Consider the following 22,041-nt stretch of genomic DNA (forward strand, 5'->3'; position numbering starts at 1 on the left):
AATAGAAAAATTAGCCAGGCGTAGGGGTGGGCACCTGTAATCCCAGTTACTTGGGAGGCTGAGGCAAAGAATTGCTTGAACCTGGGAGGCAGAGGTTGCAGTAAGCCAAGATCGCGCCACTGCACTCCAGCCTAGGCGACAGAGCGAGACTCCATCTCCAAAAAAAAAAAAAGAAAATGAACATGTGTATGGTGCCCTAAAAACTGCCACTTAGAATTAAGTCAGAGAACTCTTAGGCAAAGACTTCTCAGGGAACCCCATCTACCTCCCTCATTGAAAGCTCCTCTCCTCTTTGGTGAGTTTTATTCACTCCTCCAAACGTATGAGCTGGTTCACAAGCCTGCTGGGGTCACGTGAGACTTGAGACCCAGAGAATCTGAAGCTCAGGAGCTGCTTCTCACAGTGGAGGGGGAACGAGCATGCCTGAACTCTCCCATCTACCCTTCTACCTGGAGGTGCATTTTTATTTTCCTTCCTCCCTCCCTGGGAGGGAAAGACCCTCTGTGAAATGCCCCCTAAGCTGAGTAACCGAGCAGAATCAGTGAAAGCCTGGATTATCCCCAACAGCCAAGCTGCCAGCCCCTCCCAGCAGAGCAGCCTCTCTTCCCCTGGCACAGTGGATGCAACTTAGTCTATCGCCTCCATGCCTTACCATCAGCATGGTGGCCTCTGTCTCCCTCTGCTCCACGCTAACTGCAAATCATCTCTCTAGCAAAGATGCCTTCTCCACTTCTTTGAAAGCAATTCCCCTACAACAGAGCATGACAGACCCCCACTACTCCTTCCCCAATAGCTCCCAGGTGGTCCCCATCTCCAAGCTCAAGGCTGCTGGTTTACTTTAAGGCAGGCATGCTGCCCATTTCTTTTTCTCGAGACGGAATCTTGCTCTTTTTGCCCAGGCTGGAGTGCAACGGTGTGGTCTCAGCTCACTGCAACCACCGCCTCCCAGGTTCAAGTGATTCTCCTGACAGCCTCCAGAGTAGCTGGGATTACAGGTGCCCGCTACCATGCCCAGCTAATTTTTGTGTTTGTAGTGAAGATGGGATTTCAACACGTCGGCCAGGCTGGTCTCAAACTCTTGACCTCAGGTGATAAGTGCTGGGATTACAGGCGTGAGCCACCGCACCCTACCCATGCTGCCCATTTCTAAAACACTTATGGTTGAGTTGAGTCCCAGCTAGACCAACACTCCAAATCATCCACAGCACTAAAGTCAATGAAGAAACCAAGGTGGAGATTTCAGCCTCCTGCAAAGGGTGGGGAGAATTTTTTCTTTTCTTTTTTCAAGTTTCAGAAACCTGTTCAAGGGTGTCCTCTTTAATCTCCAGCCAAGGAGAGGCAGTGTGTACTAGACTGAGACGTGGGGAACATAAACTGCTGCCCCCGGGTGGATTACTGACTGCTTCTCAGTTTAATCAGCCTCTGCAGGGCACCACCGAGCCAGCGCGCTTCTGCAGAGAAGCAGAGGGCTCGTTCACGGCTCTAGCAGTTGCCACATCTTGGAGGCAAGCTCTGTTCTTTCTTAGGACCTTTGAGAGAGAGCTCCTGGTCTGATCTGGTTCCTTTCTCTCTCTGATTCCTGAGCCCTGCTGTTTCTCCAAGGAAGAAACAGGTGCCTTTTTTAAGGTGCCTTCTAGGCACCTAAAAAAATATAAATTCTTCGTCATGTCAGGGGATCATCAGTGTGAGGGACCACAGCCTCCTCGGAGAGAGCAACAGAACCTGGGGGTTGTCTTTTGAAGAAGCAGCTTCAACATACACAATCATCTGCAACGAACCAGGACAAAGCAACACCTAATTCTGCTGATCAAAGCTTCAGAGCTCCAGTGACGTTCACAAAAAATAAACCTGTGAAAGCCAAGGTGCTAGCGGATCCTCCAATGCGTGAGACCACGGGCCGGGCACCTCCCTGCCCCTCCAGGCCACTCTCCACGCTCTCCGCCTGCTGCTGGCTGGGCTTTGGTCCACAGAGGCATGGAGATCAGGGAAAGAATGGAGGGAATTTATTCCTTCAGCTCCCTCCTATGGGCTTACAGCAGGCTGGGTGTATCCCACCCCATCCCCAAAGTCACTCTCTAGGTTCTAGGACTCCTCCCCTCCCCACATCAGGCCTGGGCTGGAATGGCCTCACGGTTACTAGTTTTTGGACAGAATGCACAACTTCCTGGGGTTCCTACACCTGCTCTTAAAATATTCTCAAATTAGGCTGGGTGCAGTGGCTCACACCTGTAATCCCACCACTTTGGAGACTGAGGTGGGAGGATTGCTTGAGCTCAGGAATTCGAGACCAGCCTGGGCAACATAGTAAGACCCCATCTCTACAAAAAATTTTAAAAATACAAAAAGTAGCCAGGCATAGTGGTGTGCACTTGAAGTCCCAGCTACTCAGGAGGCTGAGGCTAGAAGATCGCTTGAGCCCAGGAGTTCAAGGTTGCAGTGAACTATGATTGAGTCACTGCACTCCAGCCTGCTGACAGAGCAAGATCTTGTCTTCATAATAAAATAATAAATGTTTAAAAAATCCGCAAATTGCCTAATCTGAGCAAGCCATTGCCTGTTAAGACTCTGACTAGGCTGGGTGTGGTGGCTCACGCTTGTAATCCAAGCACTTTGGAGGCCAAGGCAGGTGGATCACCTGAGGTCGGGAGTTCAAGACCAGCCTGACCAACATGGTGAAACCCCATCTTTTTTAAAAAAAATTAAATTGAAATAACCAAGGTGAACTTTAATTTTTTTTGAGATGGGGTTTTGCTCTCTTGCCCAGGCTGGAGGGCAATGGTGGGATCATGGCTCACTGCAGCCTCAGCCTCCTGAGTAGNAAAAAAAAAAAAAAAAAGACTCTGAATAACAGAGACATTAATGAGGCTTACATTGAATACTCAAGTATTTATTATGCCCTTGAAGAACCAATGGCTTTGACATGTTGTAAACATGAACAATAAAAGACCCTCATCTTGACTCAGGCCATAGACCACCGGGCCATAAGGATCCTTCTTTGAAATCCCAGGCCAGATATGCTTGGTCCCTTGCACAGGGAGGCCCTCTGGTCCCTCTGGAATGAAGCATTCATGGGAGGCCCGTCTTTCTGGGCTTTCCAGTCTGGTTGGGGGGCAGTCCTTCACCCACAGAACACAGGGATCTGTGCACACTTGAGTCTTGGGCCTGAGGACTGGCCATGCCACGGGGACTTCCGTTCCAGGGAGACTCCTTCAGGGTAAGGTGGGCTGAGAATTTGCTTGCATTTTGCTGTCAGCTGGAATGAGCACAGCTGGGAGGATGCAAAGAGCCCGTGGCTGGGTTTCGGCACTGGCTTTGTAACAACTCTAGGGCGAACACTGGCAGCACTTTTGAAGGGCTAGAAAGAAGGTGGAACGTTCATCATCAGCTATGAAGGGAGTACTCCTGCTTTGTACCATTTCCTCTTCAGATGTCTCAGGAGTGCTCTGCTAATGTGTCTGGAATATCTGCCTTGCAAAGAATGGGCATGAACATGGCTCACTGGCATCTCGGGAGAGGCGAGGCCCGAGTGTGCTCTTCTCTCTGTCCCAAGCAAAACTCCAGCCCTTTCCTCCATGGCCCCCAGCCCTCCTGCACTCTCTCCCCATCTTCAGAGGCTCTGGAGCACCAATGTCCTGTGTCCTCCCTCCTAGATGAGGTGCACCAAAAGGGTAGAGCAGGCTGAGCCCAGCGTTAAGCCCAAGCACATGTAGAAGGACATTACCACCCCTGTGGCCTCAGCCAGCTCCCTGGGCACAATCTTAGGCCCATAGAGGAGAGCCAGGGTGCTGAGGTAGCCGTTGCTGAGCCCCAGTAGGGAGTTGAGGAGTGCAGGGTACACATCAGACTGGAAGAGCACAGTCTTCAGGTGGATGCGGGGCTGGTAGTTACAGAGCACGAAGAGGGGGATGAGGCAGGTCCGGAGGAGCACGAGCCCCGGGAGCACCATGCTGTTGGGCCCTGGCACCTGGATCCAGGCTGTGAGCTGCCGGCCACACAGGTCGGCAAAGTTGTACAGGAGGAAGGTGGTGAGGGGGACGAAGAACTTGGTGGTCCACAGTGAGCCCGAGCCCTTGTGGAGGGACTCGATGTTGGTGCAGACGGCAGGGTAGATGAGGCTGCTGATGAAGAAGACGTAGGTGACACAGAAGCCCAGGCTGGCCGTCTTCTTCAGGATGGGGCGGAGGGGAGGTGTATGGGAGTCACTGGATCTGGAGGCCACCAAAGGGGGACTGGGGGAGTCCTGAGGCAGCTCCTCTTCACCTGAAAACACGTGGGCTGCAAGAACAGGCCTCATGTAGTATCTGCAGGGACAAGGCAGGGCCACTGTCAAGCAGGTCACTTGGGATCTGAATCAGCACTGCAAGGGGTGGGCGCTCAGAACAGAACCTTCCAGCCCAGCACGGAAAGCCCAAGCCCCACATGCCCACAGCCCCCGCATCCCCTGAGATGACGGATGAGGTTGCAAGGTGGCCAGAGGAAGGCCTGCATTGTCCCTGGCCTGCCTGCCAGCACAGTGGCTGTGCCATGAACAGGGACAGAGGAAACCAGCATTGACCACCACACGGTGTGTCTGGGCCCCGAACTGGCTCACCTGTTTTTGTTATGTTTTAGGAGAGTGGAGGTAAAATAGTATTAAAAATGCAAATTTCTAATGCGATAAAAGGAATACATGCCTGATACAACAAACCCAAAGAATACAGAAAATAAATGATATAGTATTAATAGAAAGAGAACTCTGACTGCCTCCCGCTTCTGATCTCACTCCCTAGTGGTAGTGACTGTTAACAGTCTAGGCTGGGCATGGTGGCTCGTGCCTATAATCCCAGTACTTTGGGAGACCGAGGTAGGATTGCTTGAGCCCAGGAGTTCGAGATCAGCCTGGGCAACCAAGTGAAACCCTGTCTCTACAAAAATGATGATAATAATAATAATAATTTTAAAATATGTGGCCGGGCACGGTGGCTCATGCCTGTAATCCCAGCACTTTGGGAGGCCGAGGCAGGTGGATCACGAGGTCAAGAGATCGAGACCATCCCGATCAACATGGTGAAACCCCGTCTCTACTAAAAATACAAAAAATTAGCTGGGCATGGTGGTGCGTGCCTGTAATCCCAGCTACTCAGGAGGCTGAGGCAGGAGAATTGCCTGAACTCAGGAGGCGGAGGCTGCGGTGAGCTGAGATCATGCCATTGCACTCCAGCCTGGGTAACAAGATCGAAACTCCGTCTCAAAAATAAAATAAAATAAATAAATAAATAAAAATAAAAATAATAGAAATTAGCCAGGTGTGGTGGTGGTACACAGGAACATATGGCCTATGTCTCCCTCATGTTACTCCATAATGGGTCACTTGATGGATGTAGTTTAACTGCTTCCCTACTGATGGACATTTAGGTTGTCTCAGCTTTTCATTACTACAGACAATGTTGGAATGAATATCCCTACACATAAATCCTTGCACATGTATACTAGTATTTTGGTAGGGCAGATTTCTAGAAGAGGAAATGGCTGAATTAAAAGGTTTACACCTTTAAAGTTTTGATTGCTACTGACAAACTGCTCTCCAAATATACCACCAGTTTATCTCTGCTCAGCACCATTCACCCACCCTAACAGAAGTAACTTGCCCTGTTCATCTCTCCCAGAGTACCTGTTTAGTTCCTTCAAAAGAACTGGCCACAATCTATAGCAATTGCACTGGTTTGCTTGTTTATCACGTGTCTCCTTCAGTAGGAGACAGGTTCCTGTCACACCTGTAATCACAGCACTTTGGGAGGCCAAGGTGGGCGGGTCACCTGAGGTCAGGAGTGTGAGACCAGCCTAAACAAATGGTGAAAGCCCAGCTCTACTAAAAATACAAAAATTAGCTGGGTATGGTGCCAGCAACTCAGGAGGCCAAGGCCGGAGAATCCCTTGAACCTGGGAGGTGGACATTGCAGTGGGCCAACATTGCACCACTGCACTCCAGCCTGGGTGACAGAGCAAGACTATCTTGGAAAAAAAAAAAAGGAAAAGAAGACAAGTTCCTGGGGCAAAGACTACATTTGTCTGTTTCTAGCTAAATCTTCAGGCACAGAGCAGCCCTTTAACACGTAACTGTTGAAGGAACTGAGAAGTAGCCTATAGAAGTGTCTTCCTTACCTGCAACACTGAATATCATCTGTCTTTCTGACTTCTACTCTGACCAGTGAGAAAGCTTAGATCACTCTGCCTTGCTGTGTGACCATCTTGCCTGAGCCACTCAACCTCTCTGAGCGCTAGATATCTGAAAACCAGGAGACACAGGCTGGCTGTATTAACGCGGCTCAAATGGAGGGACTTGGTGTAGGGGTGTCTGTAAGCAGTAACTTGGTTCTGGTTTCAGCCTTCTCTCTGCCTCCCTGTGAGATCTTGGGCCAAGCATGCCCCTTTCTGGGCCTGCTTCCTCCTTCCTCATCTGTAACATAGAGGTTTCACACAGCCAAGTAGTTCTGAAGCCCCAGTCAGTCCTCCCACCCTAAGGACCAGCAGATAACATAAATGTGGGTGAGTGGGTGTGTGGGAGGCCCCTCCCCAGAATCGCTCTTGAGTGACAGTGAATGGGGTGCTTCAGCCAAGGTCTGTCTGGTTTCACCATCACTATCTAGGGAAAGGAATATTCCTTCTTCCCCTCTATTCAGCCTTGTCAGGTCCTTGCCTTAAGTCTGTTCTCAGGAAATTCCCCATCAAGTTCCTCTGGTCGCAGCTCTTTCTCCTAAGTTCTTCCAAATGTTCTTGCCTCACCTCACCCTCCCAAATGCAGGGCAGGTGGGCTTGCCTTTTCAGGAAGATTTAGTTCGAGCAGAGCTGGGATCACAGCTCTCTCCATGAGCCCCATCCTTAGAGAGGTATCTACGAGCCCACAAATCCTGACCCTAGTTTTGTGAAACTTTCTGTAACAGTGTAGTGCCCAAATACAATATATGTAAATGATACATATAAATGTCTTATACTAACTGCCTAAACCCTCCTTGGTAAAATGGAGGTTTCACACAGCCAAAAAGTTCTGAAGCCCCAGTCAGTCCTCCCACCCTAAGGACCAGCAGATAACACAAATGTGGGTGAGTGGGTGTGAGGGAGGCCCCTCCCCAGAATCACTCTTGAGTGACTGTGAACAGGGTGCTTCAGCCAAGAGCCCTGTCTGGTTTCACAATCGCTATCTAGGGAAAGGAATATTCTCACTTCCCCTCTATTCAGCCTTGTCAGGTCCTTGACTTTAAGTCTGCTCTCAGGAAATTCCCCACCAAGTTCCTCTGGTCGCAGCAAAGAAACAGAGGTTTCTGTCCAGGCATGGTGGCTCGTGTCTGTAATCAATCCCAGCACTTTGGGAGGCTGAGGTGGGTGGATCACTTGAGGTCAGGAGTTCGAGACCAGCCTGGCCAACATGGTGAAACTGTCTCTACAAAAAATTAGCTGAGTGTGGTGGTCCATGCCTGTTGTTCCAGCTATTCTCCCGAGGTGGGAGAATCACTTGAGCCCAGGAGGTCAAGGCTACAGAGAGTTGTGATTGCGCCACTGCACTCCAGCCTGGGTGACACAGTGAGACTCTGTCTCAAAAAAAGAAAATTGAAGTGTCTACAGGATAGCATGGTCCTGAAATTGAAGTATCTACAGGATAGCATGGTCCTGGGTGTTCTTTGTCTCACATGCTCAGCTGGAAGGGACTCTGGCCTGCCTAAATTAGGCTAGAAACTAGGGTGACCAACCATCCTGGTTTGCCTGAAACTATCTTGGTTTTATTTTATTTATTATTATTATTTTTTGAGACGGAGTCTCACTCTGTTGCCAGGCTGGAGTGCAGTGGCGCAATCTCGGCTCACCGAAACCTCCACCTCCCAGGTTCAAGCTATTCCCCTGCCTCAGCCTCCTAAGTGGTTGGGACTACAGGTGCACACCACCACGCCCAGCTAGTTTTTTTGTATTTTAGTAGAGACGGGGTTTCACTGTGTTGGCCAGGATGGTCTTGTGATCTCCTGACCTTGTGATCTGCCTGCCTCAGCCTCCCAAAGTGCTGGGATTGCAGGCGTGAGCCACCATGCCCGGCACTGTCCTGGTTTTAATAGTTACAGTCCCTTGTCCTGGGAGCTCCTTTGGCTCTAGGCAAGCAAGGAAGCTTGGCTACCCTGCCAGAAACAGACCCACCCAAAGCACCGGAAACAGGACGAGGAAACAGCAGGAGGAGTGGGCCGACCCTCCTGTTCCTCTGTTCATTCAGTGGCTGGAGAATAATTTAATACACCACAACGCGGTGCCAGGCAGTGTACAGGGTGCTGGGGGTGGGAAGCCAGCCAGGTCACAGGAAGCATGGGATAGGACGTCAGCCTGGAGCCACAGCTAGGCAATTTCTGAGAATGGCCCTGAAGAGGCGGGGAGGACTGGGCAGCTCAGGGGTCGGTCAGTGCCTGGGATACCGTGTAGCTCAAGCAGCTTAGCCCCCTCCTATCCTCCTGAACCCTGAGGACTGCTGAAGTGAAGAATCCTACAGCTGGAGAAAGTGGCTCATTCCCAGCCCAGGGGGATTCGATATTTTGCTGAAAGGCTGGGCGTTCTGGGAATTAATGAGTGACTCTCTTCATGAGGGCAGGAAGAATGAATGAATGATGAGAAGAGGCCATTGTAGTCTCGAGCCTATGACTTACCAGGTGAGTGACCTGGGGCATGCTTGTGAGCTTGCCTAAGCCTCAGTTTCCCCATCTCCCAAGTGAGAAAATACAACTGCACAGATTGTCATAAATCATAAACAAAAATGTACATGTAAACTGTTCAGCTTAGTGCCACTGCAAAAATCAGCTTCCTGTGGAACAGGGCCACATCGGGGCTGGTCCCTCCCCAGCTCTGCCGGCTCATGCACCTGACAAATCACTTAGCCGCCTCTTGTTCTCAGTTTCTTCATCTGTTAAATGGGGATGACTCCTGCCTTTCCTACATCAAATAAGATAGTGGATAGGAAAATGCTTTGAAAAGAATAAAACACGGGAGAAAGACAAGGATTGTTTTTGTAAAAAGCAGCAGTCTTTTTTACAAAAAGCAGCAAGAAAGCAAAAGGAAGAACTGGAGAGAGAAAGCAAGAGAGACACTCGAGGCAAGAAAGCAGGTCGTGGAGGTGGAAAGAAGTCCCACAAGCCAGCGAGTCGTCCAAGCACAGGTTTGGAGTCATCTCAAAATCCTGCCTGGCTCTGCTACCTACTGGCTCTGAGATTTCGGCAAGTAATTCAACCTCTGCGCCAGGCGCGGTGGCTCACGTCTGTAATCCTAGAACTTTGAGAAGCTGTGGCAGGAGGATCACTTGAGTGCAGGAGTTCGAGACCAGCCTGGACAACACAGTGAGACTCTGTCTCTACAAAAACTTATAAAAAAAAAATTAGCTGGGTGTGGTGGCACACACCTGGAGCCCCAGCTTTGTGGGAGGCTGAGGTGGAAGGACAGCTTGAGCCCAGGAGGTCAAGGCTGCAGCAGGCCACGATCACATCATTGCACTCCAACCTGGCCTGCAGAGCGAGACCCTGTCTCTACTAAAACAACAACAATTTAGTCTCTCTGAACCCTGGTTTTCTAATCTGTGCATGGGAATAATAAGTAATAGTACTGTACTCTAAGAAGAACAGGGGAGTGTTAGTTTTTATTTATTTATTTATTTTAGAGAGACAGGGTCTTGCTGTCACCCAGGCTGGAATTGCAGTAGTGCAATCAGCTCACTGCAGCCTCTAACTCCTGAACTTGAGCAGTCCTCCCGGTTCAGACTCCTGAGTAGCTGGGATTCTAGGCACATGCCGCCATGCCCAGCTAACAGTGTCTTACCCACATGCATGTTATCTGCAGGTCCTTAGGGTGGGAGGACTGACTAGGGCTTCAAAACTACTTGGCTGAGTGAAACCTCCATGTTATAGAGGAGGAAGCAGGCCCAGAAAGGGGCATACCTGGCCCAAGATCACACAGGGAGGCAGAGACAAGGCTGAAACCAGAACCAAGTCACTGCTTACACACACCCCTACACCAAGTCCCTCTGTTCGAGCCGCGTTAATACAGCCAGCCTGTGCCATGACTGCACCATTGCTTCTGTGTCGCCCAGAATGGGTCTTGAACTCCCGGGCTCGAGAGATCTACTGCCTTGGCCTCCCAAAGTGCTGGGAGTACAGATGTGCTCCATAGCACCTGGACAGAAGTGTGAGCATGGAATGAGGTAGGACACATCAAGCTGGCGGGAACACAGCGCTACAGGAAGGGGCTGTGTCCACCAATGGGAACTATTATTCACGGTGATTAAGCTTGAGGCGCCAGCTGCTTGGGCGTGGCAAGGAGCCAGCCTCTCATGTCCACCAGCCAAGCCAATTTGTTGAGCTACTGCTTTGAACCACAGCACCTAGACCAAGAGGCCAGCATAGAATCTGCTGAGAAAAAGCAGCACGGCTATAACTGCACACAAGGGAAGGAGGCCCGGGCAGTGAGCGGCGCCTTCACCTGGAGTACTCTAGCCTGGAGAGCAGCAGGTAGAGTCCAAGGCAGAGCACGAGGAAGACAGTGGCCGTCAGGAAGAAGGCCAGGGCGCTGTCCCTCACGTCGCTGGACGCAGCCAGGTCCACCAGAGAGGCCACGGCGCTGACTGTCCCACCCATGGCTCCTCCTGCAGAGAACAGAGGGCATGCAGAGATGGTGAGGGGCGGGCAAGGGGGAGGAGTGGCCGCGGGTCCCTCCCTGCTTGGGTTTCACAGACCAAAATAAAATCCCTCAGTGTGAAAAATGCCAAAGCTCTCTCAGTGTCCTGAAGCCTGGGAGACACGGAGGGCCCAGCCGCCAAGCCTGTCCTGCATTTCCTGAGTTTCCAAGGGGGTCGTTTTCCCCTCTCTACGCCGGACTTGAGAGCGGCTGCTGCCTGAAGTGGCACATGGCCTCCAGCACCAGTCTGCTGCCTTTCCTGTTTCACCTCCGTCTCTCTCTACTGCCCTTCTAGTGGGGGCTGAAATTTTAGATTTAGGGGCAGGAAGTCCCAGAGACCTCTGGATTTCCTCTTCTCTGACCCCAGCCCAAACCACCCACCAACCAAACTGGGAAGGAGGCTCAGGGACTGTCCTCATATAGGGTCCCCTGCTGCTCAGAGACCACCCTTTCTGGGGGTGTTCTCACTGGCTATAAACCCCACCGTCACCCACCCATGAGCTCACAGAACCTACTGTGTATCCCAAGGTGGCTATGGCACCATACACATGTGAATGCATGTGTAACAAATACAACACCTATACACACAGTCACACACCCACACACAGTCACACATCCACACACACACACACCTATGCACACACAACCACCCAGCACATGGAATGTTCTTGCCAAGGGCTTTGACACATATTACCCATGAGACCTGTGGCCGCCACACCTTTCACTGCTACCTAACAGAGGAGGCCCCCAGACCTACTGGGATGCCAGTGGGCCCAGGAGTTGGACGGACGGGTGTGTCACCCTGGACTCTGCGACTTGCTAGCTGAAAGCCTGGGGGTAACGTGCTTCTCTGACTACAGTGTGCTTGCCTGTAGAATGGAAATAACAACACCCGCTCTGTGTGGTTGCTTTGAGGACTGACAGATGATGTTCAGAAAGGGCCCGGCACACGGGAAACAAAAATAAATGCTATTCCCTTCCTTGCCTTGACGGCACTGTTGCTTCTGGGAGGCAGCAGATGTGCCTTTCTTTTCCTTGAACCCTGACAGCCATGGGTCGTCTTCCTGTGCGGGCCACGAGTCAGAAGGCCCGTGTGCAGCACTGGTTGGGAATGCTGGCACCAGTGTGGGCAGGTCACTTACTTTCTTCCCTGCCTGTGTCTATTGGCCTAGAAAATGGGGCTAATCCCTGTCCTATTCATCACAGGTAATAACTGTGGTGAGGTAGAAAAGCACTGACTACAAGGCCAGGGGTATCATTAATGCAGGAAGGCCTGGGGGTGAGTGGGTGGACGGGCAGGATGAATCTGCCTACTTCAGAGCATCAGAATGGCCACTCCTGGAGAGACGGGAAGAAGGCTGACTAGGGCAGGGCCATGTGGGTCCACGTGGGCAGGGCCAGCTCTGTCTCCATCGGGCAGCTTTTATGCAGCACCACTTTTCTGCCCACTGTTGCATGAAACAGAGAAGAAGGGGGACAGTCAGGCCCCATCCACCAAGGCGCGCCATCACTGCTCCCCATGCTCTGCCTGTGGCCTCCGTGGCTCTACAGCGAATAGTCCTCTGCCCGATGGAGAAGCCTTTCCCCAGCCTCTCCACCATAAGTTCTATTAGCCTGAGTGGTATTTGAGGGAGGGCAAAGGTATAAAAATTAGCATCGTTATTAGGAACGCAGACTAGAATCCAAACTTCCGACTCCAAACCGGGCTCTTCTACTTCTAGTTGTGTGACCGTGAGCAAGTCCTCAACCTCCCTGTGCCTCTGTATCCTCCTCTATACAATGGGGGTGTTAATAACATCCACCTCATAGGGCTGTGATGCAGATTGAAAGGATTTTTACACGCAAAGCACTGAGGCCTGCCTGACGCAGGGAAGTGCCAAATACCAAACAAATCCTTTCTGATTCCCAGTTAGGTGCTTGGCTATTTCTGTCCTTCCCACATCAAAGCAGCAACAACGGGTAAACCCTTTGCCAAGAGGGTGCCCATTTCTGAGAAACTGTAATCCCCACCTAGACGTTTTGTAAGAACTAGGGTTAAACTCAGTAAGACACTCCCCAGCCGCCACAAGGAAGAGATCTTAACATCACTGCCTACCGATTTTCCTCTCTCTCTTTCCAACTCGTAGAGAATTTACAATATTATCATCAACAACAAACCAGGCCTCCGGGAACTCATCCTTCATGACTCTCTACTTTTATCTCATCAGTTATGGAAATACATGGAAATGAGGGGTTTAAAAAAACACCAGCGCAGAACAAATGAATTGTTCCTCAGATGCCAACACATGCGGAATTCACAGACCGGCTGCGCTGGAAAAAAAGTAAGTGGGGCTGGCGAGGTGGCCTTGCGGCCTCTGGGAGACTGAGACGCCTCGATTTTCCAGGGTGTGGGGTGCCCACCAGGGCCCCATACAGTGGTGACCATGGTGTAGACTCAGGGTCATTAATACTGGTGTAGAAGTACTAAACTTCCCCACTTTTCTCAATAGACTTTCTGAAAAATCCACAGGAGACTCCCATCCCTAGAAGATCACAGGTGGCCAGATGAACCTGAGGACCGCTTGCCGATGTAAATGGTGAGTTTGGTCACTGGCTCCTGGAGAGGATGCTGGCAAGGATGGGAGGAGCTAAGGGGATATAAGAGTCTCCTTCTGAGACTACAGCGACACAAGGGATTAAATCCCAGGTCCAGTGGCCACTGTCTTCGGTCCAGAAAAGCCCTTTTGAAAGCACTGCTGGCGTGTGCTGCCTGCATCCAGGAAACTTAGCAACAAGTCCATTTTTATTTCATCTGAGGCCCAAGTATTTCCCAGGATGTAGCCAGAAGCCTAATCCGATCTCAGAAATGGCAAACAGACGGAAGCTCACATCTAGACTCCGATCTGCGGAGAGGAACTGCCTCAAGTGCTGCGCTGAGAAGGATTTAGAAGCTCAGGATGAAAGATAGAGATGCGCCAGTGATGTCTGGCACTGGCTCCAGTGGGGAAGGACATACCCTTGTCAAAGGACTGTCATCCTGGCCACATGCTTCCTGGTGTTATTAACTGAGGGGCACAGTGCAGGCTCCTTGTGAAATTGCTGTCAGTGGGCAAATGTATAGAGCTCGCCTCTGCACAGCAGGGGCATGTGGAGGGGTAGACAGAGCAGCAGGGCCTCCAGTCTTGCTCACTGGGACAGTGGCCTCCTGGCAAAGCACCAATGCTTCCTGACCCAGCTCCTTTTTACCTGGCTGGGTCACCTCGGTGACAGACATGTGTGTTTCCAGCTTAGAGTACAAAACTGCCAAGGATTCCAGAAAAGGCTCATCAATATCAGCATCGAACATCAGCTAGAGGGGTTGGCCCACGTCCTGCATGGGTGCACCCACGGGATACCAAAGCTTGTGGGGGAGGGGGCGAGGAGTTTATTCACAGGGCTGCCAGCTCCGAGGGGACCGGCGCTTGATCATCTTTGCATCCCCAGGACACGGCAGGTCCTCTATACAATCGGAAAGGAAAAAAAGACAGATAGAGGAAAGGAAAGGAGACAAGAAGGGGAGAAAAGATATCGGAAAGGAAAAATAGAAGAGGAATAGGAGAAGGAGGGAAGGAAAGGGAGGAAGGCTGGTTTCAGGATTTACACTTTGTAGGCCGACCATGTTATCCAAAAATACCTGCAGCTCCGTCTCCCCTCCTGCCTACCTTCTCACAGTCACAGTGGGAGACTTTCATACTCTCCCAGTGACGTGTGTCCATCTGTCTTGAGTCTGGGTGAGCTTATGGCCATGGTGGAACTGACCTTATGTGGCTTCTGTTGCTAAATCAGAAATAAAGCTTCTGCCTGGATCTTGTGAAATGCCAGCCTTTGCAACCCAGACGCCATGCCATGAGGAAGTCCAAGCTGCTGCCATGCGAGGTCCACATAGAGAGGAATGGAAGCCCCAGCCCAGCCCTGGCTAAGCTTCCGACCAGCAGCCACCAACACGCCAGCCAGGAGAGCACGCCCCCGGGAACTGGACCTTCCCACCCCCCATTTAGCTATGCTGGCTGATGCCATGGGGAGAAGAGAAGCGCTATCCCTGCAAACTCCTGTCCAAGCTGCAATTCTGTATACTTACAGAATGTTGTATAGAAATGTTGTATAGAAATGCCTGTTGTTGCTCTAAGCCACTAACTTTTGGGGTAGCTTGTTATGTAACACTAGGTGATCGAAACACAACTCCCATGACTCCTGGGTGGATGAACCTGGTCAGCTGCTTGGACCCTGCTCTCACCTGATATCAGTGCCTGGGAGTTCCTCATAGGGAAGGAGCCGGTCATGCCGTAGATGCTGCTGCTGAAGACGATGGAGGCACTGCTGAGGAATACCATGCAGACAATGGTGACAGCAAAAAAGCCACGGGTCCAGGAGGAGGTGTCCACCTTCACCAGTGCGGTTATCACCATGAAGATGGCCAGGATGATAGTCAGTGAGGTCAGGACACGGACGTGGACCGCAACCCTAGGGCGAGGACACCAGAAGCAGTTACACGCCCCTTCGGGGCTCCTGTGCAGACTGGGGCTGGTGAGCCACCTTAAGGGAAGCAGGCAAGCTCAGCAGTTAGGACTGTTAGCTCAGCACTCTGCCATCAGGAGGCTTACATTTGAATCCTGCCTTCCCGGCTCCCTAGCTGTGTGGCCTTGGGTAAGGGACTCAGTTGTTCTGGTTTCAGCTTTTGAACCTGCACAATGGGGAGAGTGGATCCGCCTCCAGTGGGGGTGAGACTTAAGAGGTGAGCAGTGCGGGGTGCAGAGGGCAGTGCCTGGCTCAGGGCCAGTGCTCAGTGGGTACTGCTGCTTTTCACTTTGCTGTGAGGTTCAAGGACAGGAGGACACCACAATGTTTGAGTCAAACCCTTGCTCTTCCTACCAAGGGACTGAGCTCCTGCTGGCTCTGTCTAGTGTTTAAACAGAGCAGCCACACACTGAGCTTCCTTTCCTTGAAACTTAGGAGGTTTTAGAGGGAAAGGGAAGAAGGGAAGAAAATCACCACCATCATCATCATAGCAAACAGTCACACGGTTTGGAATGCGTACTCTTCTAGGCGTTTTCTGTATGCTGCTGTGTTTGATTCTTACACTGGTTCCATAAGACAGGTATTCCTACCTATCCCATGTATACAGGTAAGGAAGCTGAGGTCAGAGAAGTTAAGGAACTTGCTCAAGGTCACTCAGCAGTGAACCCAGGAGGTCTAGCTCTGGCCAGTTCTCAGAATGATGCTCTGCTGCCTCCCCTGGAGTGAGGAAATATGGATGGCACAGAAGAGGTGGCCAAGGCAGGGGCATCTTCCTATAATGGCCTCAGTTGTCATGGGGAGCAGCTGACGCCAAGTTACTGCTGTCTGGGGTCAAGGGAACCCCCACACGCCCCCGCGCCATGCCTGTGTATGAGCCATGCGCTCTTCCCAGCCCCCATGCTGTCCCGGGGAGAAAAGCAGGGAAGGAGTCTATCTGAGAAGCTGCACATTTTTATTCTAGGGAGCAAACACATCATCTCGAAGGGCTGCTTAAATTATCAGATTAGGCTAAGCTTTAAACCGGATTGGATGTTTAGTTGATTTTCCTGCTAGCCAGTAAGAGGGGGCTGAGCGAAAAGCCAGATTACACAGTTTTTTATTATTAAAAAAAGAAAAACTTGAAAGGTAGAAAAAAATACACACATACACACAAGTAGGTATGAAATGATGAGCAAGCATGAAAAGCAAGAAAGGAATTTTTTCAAAGTGCTTTTGTGGCCCCAGGCTAATTAGAGTTTCCCTCTGGTCTTCAGCTAAAGGGAGAGCAGGTGCTGTCACTGCTTTATAAGGGGTGGGAGGAAACCCAAGGAAGTGAAGGAACAGGTCAAGGTTGTGGAGTGAGTCTGTAGGGAGCTGGGATGAGAACCCAGGTGTGCTGAGCCCCAGTCCATCACTCAGTCTGCTAATGTGTGTACTCAATGGTGTGCTCATTCTGCAAATGTACGTTGAGCAACTACTGTGTGTCCACTACTGTGCTGGATGCCCAGGACACAGGACAGACCAGAAACAGCAACAGTCATCCCACTGTGGTGGGTGCTCCACCAGGAGGCCCCAGGGCATCAAGCAGCACATCCGAGGGGCACGAAACCTGCCCTGGGCATCGTGGAAGGCCATTTGGAGGCAATGTCTATGCTGGATGGTCATGATGAATGGGAGGACGTAAGTGCACATGTCTTGGGAGAGAGCGAGGCTTGTTCAGGGAGCTGCAAATAGACTGGCTGCAGTCAAGATGGGAGTGGAGGAGCAGAGAGGTGATGCTGGGGAGAGGTGTGGACTCACGTTCTGGAGGAGGGTGGGGTGCAGGGCCTTTGTCTGCCAGCACTACCCGCTGGGAGAACGCTCCTTCCTCCATGCCTAGTCATCTGGGGAAGGTGGTCAGCCACATCATCCACAAACAACAGGCATGTGACACAGCCTGGGGCAATCAGACTGTTCCCTGCTCCTGGCCCCTGGGGTTGAGCTAGTTAGGAGTTAGCATGTGACCCACACAGGGTCATTAAATCTTCCCTGGAACTGCTACATGGAAGCTGTGGAAAGAAGCTCGCTGCTGAGACTGTGTCTGGGGCTGCTGGCTGCCATATTGCCAGCTGTATAGGGTGAGGCTAGACATGGAGGAGAAGCCATGCAGAGACAAACAGAGCCCGGGGTGGTGCAGAGGAGATCCCCTAGATCCAATGATGCCTGAAGGTGGACTTGACTTTAATTTTCACTTAAAGAAAGAGGAAATCCTTTTTTGTGTCTCTGTCATTGCTACTGAAAGTACCCACTAACAGAAAGAGGTACATCAGGGTTTCAAGCTGGCAATGACATGGTCAGAAGCTACAGGAATGCTGCTGGTGTCCTGCTCACCTGCCGTCCCTCTTACCACTCCAAGAGTGGTGTTACCGACCTGGCAGTGACAGGTAACAACTCCTAAGAACAGCCTTCAACCAGTGACTAGGGAAGTTGGTACGTAAATACCCCAGCTCCCTCCTGCTCAGCCGTGCTCCACACTGGCTCCCTGAGATCCCCAGCAGGACTGTGCTCTTATCTCTTCTGAGGCAGCTGGCATGATTAGGCATCCTCTGCTGACTGCCTTCCCTGTCCTGTCCCTCTTCTGTACTCTCCCACCTTCACCCTCCAGATAAACTACTCGCACTTGAATCCTTGTTTCAGGGCCTGTTTCTGGGGAGCCTTGCATTAAGATGCCCATTCAGACCCCATGCTAAGACATATCTTCTCAAGGTCTGCAGGGGCTTTGGCCTGGACAGGAGCTGGTGGGCAGCGAGGTGGGCCCCTGGACCCTTGGCAGCCCAGAGCATCTATCATAAGAGCACAGCAGGGGCCCTGGAGGCCAGCAGTCGAACCTTACCCCTGATGCTTGAGGTGGTCTACACACTCAGCCCTGTCACACAGTGTCCCCACCCTCTCCTAGCAGCTGGAGCCGTCTCATCCACTCCCAAGATAAGAGCCAGCAGGGCATGGAGCCTGAGTCAGGAGACCAGAGCCCTGCCCAGCTCTGTCATCTGCTTGCTGTGTGACCCCCGACAAATATTCAACCTCTCCGGGCCTCTGTCTCCTCATCTCTAAAAAGAAGCTAGACCAGGTAATATTAAGGTCACCAACAGCTAATCATTCTAAATCTGCAAAAGATCAAGTGGAGAGAGAGGTTGGGAACAAATGCCAAGAAGTTTTAACCAGTTTCTTGGGGCAAGAAGGAGGCAAAGGCCAGGCTGGAGAGGTGAGGTGCACTACAAAGGCAGGATCCTGCCTTGCTCTTGTCCCGCACAGGCACAGGGCCTGGCAGGCACTGGGTAAATATTTGCTGGACGTACAAATTGACAAACAAGGGAGATCAGTAGTGCCAGAGAGGTTTTCATGCTGGCCTGAACCTCCTGCGGCTATCTGCTTCTTGAGGCCCCCACCTCAGCATAGCAGGGAGTGCAGCTGGAAACATCTGCCAGCCTTGGGAGTGGCCTCTGCCTCTAACCACCTCCTCACAGACGCAGCCAGGAAAAAGTCCAGCAGGACTGATGAGGCATCACGGGAGCCCTCCTGTGTGCCTGTCGCCACAAGGTAGTAAGTTCCTTGAACAGGAAGGTTGCTTTGCAGAGAGCTGGGGGACTGCTTACTCAGGCACCCCCAGGGCGGGAAGCTGGGGAGGAATCAGAGAGGGGGAGGTCAACACCAAATGCAGTCCAGAAATAATGCAGTGTGGAATGCTGCTCTGTCCCCCTACGCGGCCCTTCACCTGCGCAGGTCTCCTTCCCGCCTGCTAATTATCTGCTGCATAAACCACTCTTGCCCAGAGCCTCCACCCATGGGCTCCAGGGCTATTTTCAACACTCATCAAGCTTCACGAAACATGCCAGGTGCAAGCCTGCCCCACAGGCATGAATGGAGGACACTGGCTTCCATCTCTGCTGCTTCCACCCAGGAAGGGAGAGTGGCCCAGGGGATGGCAGTGCTCCTAAGATCTTTGGAAAGCCTAGACTTTCAGTTGCTGTGATGTCTGGGGCTCTTCCTGGAGACAGGGCATGGCCAAGAGGACAGCTCCAAGACCAAGACCCTGGGGCAGGTCTCAGTCCTGTGCAGACTCCAGGAGAGGCTTCCTCTGGTACCCAGGTTGCTGGTCCCCCCCATCCCTGACTCATGAGGGCTCAGGACCCCAGGGGACTGATTTCTTCGTAAGTCTCCAAGATGTAAATCCTCCTTATAAGTATTTATGATGCTGCAGATTTAACATAATAAAACACTTGGTGATTATGGATAAGCCAGTCGGAGAAAGCCAGGATTCTCTAGGAGGGGAGAAGAGGAGACATTTCAATCTTGCACATTAAATAAAAAACAGCTTAGCCCCAGACCATCTTCCCACAGCCTGGAAACAGATGGAGGCCTAGGAGCGTGTTCCTGCATCGTCCTTGCCCCTCTCCCAGAGGCCAGGAGGAGAAAGGGCGGGCCAGGGCTGGGTTAGTCCCCTCTGAGAATGTCCTATAGCTGCTGAGCCTTCTCCCCAGACCCAGCCTCAGGAGGGCAGCTCACCTGGGGGCCCATATCTCACTGGAGAATAACCACCCACTTCCATCCCAGCAGCCTGAATCCCGGCGAGACAGGGCTCTCACTGGAAGGATCTTGGGAGTGGCTCTGGCGGCAGGGACAGGGGTGGGTGCAAAGCGGGGGAACTAGGATGTAGGTGGCTCAGGGGTTCCAAGCACAAATGTGGGGTGGGAAGGTCCCAGTTCAAATCCTGACTCCTCCCTTTCATTCTGTAGCCAAGACTGGGGTGCAGTGGTGTGCCCATAGCTCACTGCAGGCTTGAGCTCCTTGGCTCAAGCGATCCTTCTGCCTCAGTCTACTGAGTAGCTGGGACTGCATGTGTCACCATGCCAGGCTAATTTTTTTTCTTTTTTTAAAAAAAACAGCATCTCGCTAGAGTGTCCAGGGTGGTCTCTAACTGCTGGGCTCAAGCAATCCTCCTGACTTGGCCTCCCAAAGTGCTGAGGTGACAGGTTTGAGCCACTGCATGCCATCCTTAATGGCCATGTTCCCTTGGGCCAGTCACCTCCACGAGCCTGTTTTCCCATCTCAAAGCAGGGTCACAGCAGCTTCCCGCTCTTAGGTTGCCATGAGGGTTAAAGGAGATAATGCATCTGCTGGATATGATGCTCAGAAGTGCTACTGTTATTACACAGCATTCTCTCAGGGCCCAGAGGCTGGACCTTCCCTGCCACTTCTGACCCATGGCCCAGGCGGGCTTTCGGCCTGTGGGACCCCCAGACCACTGAAGAGGTGAGAGGCAGGCTCGGCCACCTGTGGTGTGCCTGTGGTCTCCTGACTTCCATATGGAAAATTGGGCAATGTCACGGCCTCCCTCCTGGGTTGCTGTGCAGCCTAAGGGACATGACAAGGGGTGACCGAGGCATTACACCCTTGCTACAGTTCAGATGGTGATTCTGGAACTGGAAGGGGCTGGGAGCTCTCTCTAGGCTGTCTGGGCTGCACAAATAGCCCCATCCTCAGGGTTGGCCAAGTGAAGAGATGGAGACAGCGAGGGTTCCCCATATCATCGCTGTCCCCCACCTTCCTTGCCTCCTGCTCCTGCCTGCACTGGCTCTTCACACACCCTCTCTCCTGCGAGGCACTGCCAGGGCTCCTGCTCTGCCCTCCTCCACTCTCCTCCTGGGGTGGGGTCTCTGCAGGCTGCGCCCCCTCTGTTAGGACATTGAATGTGGCCCTAGGAAGGCAGGAGTGAGGCAGGTAAAGGCCAGCTGGCTGGTGAGAGCGGCTGCCATGCTCCTCTTCTTCTCACTCTTCCAGACTGCACTTTGGTTTGAAGAAGCGTGCAAATTATTGACACTCCTTCCATTGGGAGGTGGGTTCTATGTCCCCTTGAAACGAAGTAGGCTTTGTAACTGCCCAAATCAGTCAAGTGTGGCAAAAGCGACAGCACAGGACTTCTAAGACCAGGCTGTAAAAACCACGCAGCCTCTCCCCTGCTCTCAGCCACTGCATAAGGCGTTCTATTACCCCGAGGCTGACATGTGAGATTACAGAGAGAGAAGAGACAGAGAGAGAGAGGATATGAATGGCTCCAGCTCCAGCTGCCATCTGACTGCAACTGCAGGAGAGACAGTATGACAGCGGAGCCTCGACAGTCCCCAGAACATGAGAAGTACTCATGACTGCTACTGCTTTAAGCCACTATGCTTTGGGATCATATTATGTAACAGATAACTGCAATATCCCCATGTATAATATGTTTGGAAAGACTGATCTATTCAAGCTCAGGACGTAGAAGACACTTATGGTGCCCTCTCTCCTCCTGTACCCAGAGCAGACATCACTAATCAATCCTGGCACCCTCCCTGAAGCCAGACCTGCCTTAGAATCTTGTCCAACTAGAGATCTGGCAGTCCCTACAAACTGATTAGAACTGAGCAAAACAGATTTGCCATCAGTAACCTCAGGTTTTAGTAGCCATGCCCCACAGGAGCCCAGGTTTCTGGACCACAGTGTAGCCATCCTTATCACTTAGGGGCAGCTTAGGAGAAACAAAGTGATGAGGGCTGTTGTCCTTGTAAACTCAAACTGAGAATCTGGGTCAGCAAGTCACCCAAGGGGGTCTATGGACATGCCAATTTGCCTAGTTAGCTCCTGAACAACTCCTCCCCAGGCACATCCAGATGGAGCCTCTCCTGGTCCTGATCACTACAATGCTGAACTTCCCCATGAGCCTTCTCGGGAGTAGCTGACACACGAGCTGGTGTTACCAGCTTAGCACTAACAGTTAGGTGACCATTCTGGGCCACAGGACTTGCAGACTGTCAGACAGGATCCCAGAGAAGAGACGGGAGGAAA

General features: G+C 51.8%; 1 protein-coding gene across 2 annotated transcripts in view; it reads right to left on the reverse strand.

Moving 5' to 3' along the window:
• Positions 1–2,871: 2,871 nt before the first annotated feature.
• Positions 2,872–22,041, reverse strand: part of SLC29A3 (solute carrier family 29 member 3) — a 44,985-nt gene continuing 25,815 nt past the window's right edge. The window contains exons 4-6 of one of the 2 annotated variants that reach the window (XM_017548844.2): positions 14,924–15,150; positions 10,477–10,639; positions 2,872–4,301 (exon numbers count right to left, since the gene is read on the reverse strand). In XM_017548844.2, the coding sequence (XP_017404333.1) occupies positions 3,647–4,301; positions 10,477–10,639; positions 14,924–15,150 (1,045 nt within the window). In that variant the 3' untranslated portion in view covers positions 2,872–3,646. The remainder of the gene's footprint in view (positions 4,302–10,476; positions 10,640–14,923; positions 15,151–22,041) is intronic. The other variant, XM_037745826.1, reaches the window with a different exon arrangement.

The sequence above is a fragment of the Cebus imitator genome, unplaced genomic scaffold, assembly GCF_001604975.1.
Source record: "Cebus imitator isolate Cc_AM_T3 unplaced genomic scaffold, Cebus_imitator-1.0 Scaffold215, whole genome shotgun sequence".
NCBI classification, from domain to species: domain Eukaryota; kingdom Metazoa; phylum Chordata; class Mammalia; order Primates; family Cebidae; genus Cebus; species Cebus imitator.